Raw genomic sequence first — 7,500 nt, forward strand, 5'->3', positions numbered from 1 at the left:
AGAACTTCATATTTTAGGAGTGAATAAGAAAACAATTTTAAATTGAATGAAGAACCAAGAAAAATTCTAATGACAAAGACAAAAGCAAATTACCTGGTCAACCATGATCTCCAAGGGGGGGCCATTGTACTTCTTGGCTAATTCGCAAGCATCATAGTCTTTCCATGCATCTTTATTGCCTTCCCCAAGGTATCCGGAAAATGCCTTGACTCCCCAAGGGCAGTTGATAGGATTGCAGATGGGTGCAAATGCTGAAACCGACTTGTACTGACCAGGGTTTTTGAGGGCACAGATCAATGCACCATGTCCACCCATGCTGGAATTTTGGAGTGAGAAAGTGTTATTACTAATCAAGAAATTAACAAAAACGTGCTTCTATATACATAATCAATGTATTTCAAATGGATCTAACTTTAATATTAAAACTTGCATTCAATTTCCTCCTAAGAATACTGTTGAAATAGCTTCTAGTAAGTTACTCATTAATTTTCACTCTCTATCTCTCTCAATAAAGCCTTATAAATATTCTCCCATACCTGTGCCCCATAATGCCAGCCTTATCACTGTCAACTTTGAAATTGGCAGCAACAAGTGTAGGAAGCTCTTTGGTGACGTAGGAAAACATGCGATAGTTGGTCTTCCACTTCTCTTCGGTGGCATCCACATAGAATCCAGCACCTGTGCCAAAATCCCAGCTATCTTCCTCTCCAGAAATGTTACAGCCTCCTGATTATAGATTAAAAGGTTGGATAAACTTTGCTCAACATAATTTCACATACTGTTCAAATCCACATAAATCAAAATAATTGTAGATCAAAGAATTAAATTTTTAGTAGTTGTTTGTCACGGGGGAATCTATACATAATACTGAGGAAGTCTATCGCAATGTATCGTATAGAAATGATCATGAAATAAAAGATGAAGGCTAAAGATGTAAAACTATATCAATGGAAAATAATAGTCTGAAGCCATAGCCATGTAGACACAATGAAGAAAATGGAAGTTGTTACAATCCTTATGATTATAATATATCAGTCATATCTAAATTATTTGCAAAAATTAAGGCTCTAAAGGACAAAGTTGTGTTTCTCCCAAACTTACTTTAAATCAAAGTCTAATAACCAGTAATTCTCTGGCTTTAAATGAGTTTGATAATATTATACAAAATGCATACATGTTATTTCTTAAAAATGATGCAAAATAATAATACCAGACCTGATTAAATCTATCCAAATAATGCTTTTGTATAAATAAATCATAAGAATAATCTATACTACTGTTGAATTTGATTCTACCTCAAATCAATTCAGAATTATGACTCATCATTTGAAGTAATTTCCATTTGCTTTCTATTATATTTCCAATATCAAATTTGATAAACTAACCATAAGACAGTAGTCATATGATTAAATATTTAAACAGCAAAAGAACAAAGGTATTTAAGTCAATAATACATACAAAGAGGAGGATACTGAAATGAATCATGTCACTCACTTGGGCTAGTATCTGGAGCCACTACGAGGATCCCGTGCTTTGAGGCATACTGCTGTGCTCCTGCTTTGGTGATGAAGTTCTGCTCGGTGCAGGTAAGACCAGACAACCAGTAAATCACAGGCACAGGTCCTGCAATATAAATGAAAACGATGATTAACTGATTAATGCAGAAACCGCTTGATTTGAAAAAGGATCCCTTTGAAAATTAGTTTTCTTTCTCATTTTCCCCTTCCTAACCATTTTCAAAATCGACACTTCATCTCCTATTCTTACTTCGTAACTTGCAACTCTGTCAACTTGCATATAAGCTTGTGCAAATAGGCAACGGCCATGTTTGTGCGGTTATAATTATACTGTCTGTTAACCCATTGACAGTGGATGTATACATGCACTCTCAACCATGAGCTCACATTTATATATGCCTTTTTGAGTGTTAGTCCATACAATACTCCTCTAAGCTTTGGTGATTACTTAATGTTATTAGAAAAGTATATTTATCATAGTGACATCGATAATTATCCTAGACATTAAAATAAATGAACTCTCTGAGAAATTGGTAGTTCTATTGAGTAAAACTACAACTAAAGTTTGTATCACTATATATATAGCCTATCTTGCTAACCCCTTCTGCAAATTAGTAGGAAAAAAGTGTATATACATGAAGGTGCACCATCTGAATCGCTTCAGACCTGTGCCTAGCCCCGGCGATGGCTCTTCCTCAACCCTCTCCCTGCTTCTCCATAACCTACGTTGCTGCCCTTAGTGAAGAAAACATGGACAACCTTCACCCATCATCCTAGACTGCTGCCAACCCACTACTCATCTTCCAGCTGTCTTCCCATCGTACACACTGTCATACCATTTTTCTTTGATCTCTCCTCTGCTGTAGACAATGACGGAGAGTTTGCTGTGGTGTGGAGGTGGGGGAGCGACTCATTCGTGAGCAAAACGGACTCATTAGTAAGAGAAAGCAGTGATGTTGACTGAGCAAGCAGATCAAATATGTCTGAGTGTGTGTTGATTCAAAACTATGCATGTTCCAACACAGCAGAGCTCCAGCTGGTGCTGTAGTAGGTAGTGTACTGGCCTCGGCTCCTCAGCTCCTCGTGCACCCTTTGTCAAATGTTGCATTCATTTTCATGATCTTTTTGTTTCACATATGTATTTACAAATAATGTACATATAATTTCAAATCATTGTTCATACATACGAAGTAAAGCCCTATTTTCCTCTTTCCATAAATTTATAACAATCTTGATAGATAGATAATTCAAAGATACAATCTCTCCTATTATGGCTAGACCAGTGGTTCTCAACTTGTTTCAGACCATGGACCAACAGCCCAATCATGGACAATTCCTTTTTCAAGTAATGATAAATTAAGCTTAATAATTTTGATTTGAAATATACTTCAAAATAGAATTTCAAGAAACTTTATAAAATAATAGCCAGCAAACACTTCAATCTAAAATATCTTTATAAATAACATAACATCCTGCAATTACATGAACACTAACCTTGCAGTGAAATTAATTCCTAACAAACAGAATTTTGAAATTATCGCAAGAGGATACAATCAATATTTTCCGTTCAAATTAATTAACCCATTGCAGACAGGGATAGATTTACCAGTCCCAGTTCCCAGGACAGGCATTTGTGCTACCTACATGGCATCCAAGATAGGTCAAGATAGATCATTATTTTCTTTATACTCAGTGTGATAACAGTATTAAAGTTTTATGGGAGAACAAAAGGTACTTCTTTTTTTATTTGTAAATAAATATGAAAAGATAACCATCCATAATGAAAATAACATCAGATAAGGAAGAGGAAGGAAACCTGTGCTTATGACTGTGAGTGCAAGGGTACTGGGTAGCTTACTGGCAAAGGGGCATTTGTAGACACTGGGCATGGTTTGAGTCACCTTCCTATTCTCATTCTGCTTGCATATCCTTTATAGCTAGTGCTTCAGAGCAGGAAGTTGACATTTTTGCTGTATCACTGCTCTCACAAGTTAGTATTTGCTAAAGGCTGAGGATGGGTATGTCATGACACCTGCATGTAGCTTTCAGTAGCTAATATACACATTTAAATACTGCAAGACACAAAATCACATATAACAACTGAAGCACCTACAAAATAAAAGAATAAAATAATGTGCAAGGCTATATAACCGGCTAGACACATCGCAAGTACCTAGTGAAGGCACCTGGCATAGTTGCAGCAAAAATAAATTGCATTATTGGAATGCAGTCCACCTATGACTATAGACAGCCTAGCATCATTGGGATCAAGAACTTAGAACATAACTTAATACCAAATAGGGAATTTGGAAGTGCTGAGCAAGACTGTATATTCACTGAAAATTTGGTGTGACAAAGAGTACAAAATCATTAGAATCTGCCATAAAAATGTATTGCTATTGTATATGTATTAATGCTAAGGGATGACCATAAATATCAATTTTGTCAGAATCTCAAATACCATTAAAATGAATACATTTATACGTCTCAAGTACAGAAAGAAAGAAAGAAAAAGAAAGAAAGAAAGGAAAAGTTACACTCTCTATATAAACACATATATGCAAACACAAAACCACACCAATTAATTAATCTTCAAGAGCCATACTCGCAAGAAGGAAGAACATGAGAAGGAAACCACTGATACCCTTGTGTAAGTGATCTATATAATAACCTACCTGATTCTGCCTGAGGTGGGATGTACACAGCAAACTTCATCTGACATCCCAGCTCTTTGCTGTGAAAAAACAGAAGTACAGAATCTTTCAGTAAGGAGATTGTCCTGCAACATTAGTGAAGTATTTGACCTACTGCTTTTAAAAACATTATTTCATTTTACAAAGAATCTTGTATGTATACACACTATTTCAAACCTAGTTTTGGGGTATTCTTTAATGTAAGTATTTCCCCCAATTGAAAATTCTCTCTCTATATAAATACATTCTATATGTAACACATATATGAGAAGCTAAATAAAAGAGTACATAAACATATAAAAATGTCCACAATTGTGTCCTCCAATTTTTCGAAAGATAAAAAATATGAAATATGCATAAACTTTAATTTAATGCTTACAACAGTCTAGCAAGTAGCTAAAGTAAATGTGGGCTTTAGTTCCCTTTAAAAAAAGGAGAGGAAAATCAAGTTATATGAAAATTCCCCCCAAAATGCGCAACAATAAATAAATAAATATATATAAATAAAAATATGCAAGATGTAATTTTTTTCAAGGCAATTTTTCTCAATTTCTATCCCAAAGGACACCCAACAAGCTAGCAACTGCCTGATAGGTAGTGGCTTACTCAACATATTTTTTTTATAACCAAGCCTTCCTTATACTGATAAGAGTATTCATAAGGTGTACCATTATTCAAAACCAATCCCAACTATAATCATCCTTACCTCAATGCCCCTCCCCCTCCCCCCCACTCCCATATAAGGAAAACCACTGAATGGAAATATTAATGTGAAACTTATGAATCTATCTTTCATTATTATTATTTATTTATTTATTATTATTTTTTTTTTGGGGGGGGGGGGCAAATAAACCTGATATGACTCTACACATCCTGATCTACTATGATAGAAGTAATTAAGCTTTCCAGGAACAGGTAATTCAAGCAACGATGAATCAAGACATTAGGTGCAAAATGTGCTTACTCACTCACCTCTCATGAGAGAAGACTTTCTGGAAGCCTCCAAAAACCTTGTTGGAACTCTCCTCTTTAATGCTTGCCATGATGCTAGACCCAATGTAATGCAACTGTTGGAAACACAAAAGTCAGTGCCTTTAAAAACAGGACCAAAACGTGGATTTCTTGGGATATTAAAGGTTTTGAGAATGGACCATGATGTTCACAAATATCTGCAGTTTCAATGGTCAGAATTATTTTCATTATGAAGTTAAAACATTGAGAATCAAGTTAAATGAGATTCCTAAAATATCATATCAATTTCTATCAGCCTATACTCCTCTTAAGCCCAACTTACTCTACATCTGTGCCAAAAACAGTAATTTAATTATCCAGAATAAGATGACATCAAGTGATGCTAAAACCTCCACTGTTTTGTGCTATGGCAAAAGCCAACAAACCTCTAACATACACGCTGTCGATCTTGAGCTTCGACCATTTCATTTTTTGTTTTCAAGAGATTTACAAAATCTATCTTGTCTGAATAAACATAGTGGAGGTTTGTTCAACATTTTAGGAGCACAAAGAGCAATGGTGACAATCTGCAGAGAACGACAACTGACACGCCTATAAAATGCAGATTATTTTTTATATCTTAACAGTAGTTTTGCGTGTTCTTTATGACCATCACACTGCGTTTTTTACTATCTCTGCCTGGTCCTAATCTGGATAATTACCACTAGTTTAAAATCAGTATAACTTACATTTCTGACAAACTTCGATGCAGCACTGATCATGACATACTAAATCTGGCTAAGTTTCTGGCTACGAAAAATTGAAATTTTGCAATTACTGCTCGTCTACAAAATATTAGATTTATGTTCAGATCTAGCACAATCCCATGTTCACAAAAAATTAGTCTCTCCAACTTTTCTTCCGAGTGTGTTTGTCTGTATGAACATATCATTTCTCTTTTACACACACATACATGTATATCTTTTTATCAGATATTTCTTAACTGAATATATAAATGCTAGGTTGTATAATATACTATATACATCTTATAGTACTATAAACATGAACTACGATCAAGAAAAGACCAGCTGAGAATATATACAGGATCCACTACCATAATGCATCCCTCGCACGCACATGCACATGCACACGCACACACACACACACACACACACACACACACACGCACACACACACACGCACACACACACATGCAGACACACACTTCATTTTCCTGACAGTGAACTGGCCGTGATCTCATGAATCCCTAAACTGCAATAAGAGCCATGAAACTGTCCTTATTCCTGTCGTTTTAAGGCTAATTTCAATAGCTGTTGTCTATGAGATAGATAAAATTAAATTTATTTTTTCTTCACTGATAAATGGCTGTTTTTTTCACAGACAATACATTTAGAAAAGAAATGCATCAGTCTTTGGTTAATCAGAGGAGCTGCTGTATATATCAATCATCTACATTAAATAACTTCATACCAAATTTACAATGGCAATACTATAGTTGAAAAGTCTTAAATTTTGTCTGTATATCCATGCCATATTCTTTATACCATGAAAACTATGACTGTCATAAAAAAGAAATCTATTGTACTTGCTATAGTTTAAGTAAATGACAATTACATATATATAAAAAATATGCAAGAAAAGTGCATGTATGTGATGACACTTTTCATCCGTAACTTAACCCTTTCCCGAAGGGGCACGACGATAAGTGAAAACCCCTAAGCCGGGCCATTGCCATATTGCATTGGAAATGTCACACTGGCATGACGCCCCAGCATCGGGAATTTAGCTGTGTCACACGGGTGTGATGCACCGTCATCATAGGGTTAATAACTAAGTTACCTAATCTATAGATATAACTGTAGCTCCTCCTTCAACCCTCATCCTTAAAAGAAACAGTTACATGACATTTTTTCACTTGTTTGGAAAAAGATCCATTTATCGGAAAAAATGATTCCTGGACGTTCAATTTGTTCAGAGTCGGTAAGCGATGCAAACTACCCTTAAATCAATTATAAGCAGAATGGCTTAATTTTGCTAATCAATAGAGACCTAGAGAAATTTGACAACTCTAGATGGTCAGGTGGTGGTTCTCTCATCACAAATAAAAACCACATTTGAATTCCATCCTATGGAAGAAAGATATACCAAGTTATAGATGACTTATACCCCCAACCTAAATAAACCTGATTCATGTCAACCACATAAAGAGAGAAAATATCTTTGAGCACATCATGGTTGTCATGATCAGAAAATTTGATCTTTGCTCTGGAAATGAATATCAAAGCTTCTTAATACCGAGTTATGTACTTGGCTACTCC

The 7,500-nt window shown here is 35.3% G+C and overlaps 1 protein-coding gene across 6 annotated transcripts in view; it reads right to left on the reverse strand.

The window, feature by feature from the left end:
• The window catches only part of LOC122255804 (S-formylglutathione hydrolase), an 8,505-nt gene that overhangs the window by 417 nt on the left and 588 nt on the right, over positions 1-7,500 (reverse strand). For 3 of the 6 annotated variants that reach the window (XM_043020120.2, XM_043020118.2, XM_086546304.1), the window contains exons 2-6: positions 5,183-5,277; positions 4,193-4,251; positions 1,495-1,623; positions 537-726; positions 94-316 (exon numbers count right to left, since the gene is read on the reverse strand). In XM_043020120.2, the coding sequence (XP_042876054.1) occupies positions 94-316; positions 537-726; positions 1,495-1,623; positions 4,193-4,251; positions 5,183-5,253 (672 nt within the window). In that variant the 5' untranslated portion in view covers positions 5,254-5,277. Of the gene's footprint in view, positions 1-93; positions 317-536; positions 727-1,494; positions 1,624-4,192; positions 4,252-5,182; positions 5,281-5,910; positions 5,972-7,500 lie in introns of those variants that run through there. The other 3 variants (XM_043020117.2, XM_086546302.1, XM_043020121.2) reach the window with 3 other exon arrangements.

The sequence above is a fragment of the Penaeus japonicus genome, unplaced genomic scaffold, assembly GCF_977035675.1.
Source record: "Penaeus japonicus unplaced genomic scaffold, GWHDUDI00000001_assembly GWHDUDI00000017, whole genome shotgun sequence".
Taxonomy (NCBI): Eukaryota; Metazoa; Arthropoda; class Malacostraca; order Decapoda; family Penaeidae; genus Penaeus; species Penaeus japonicus.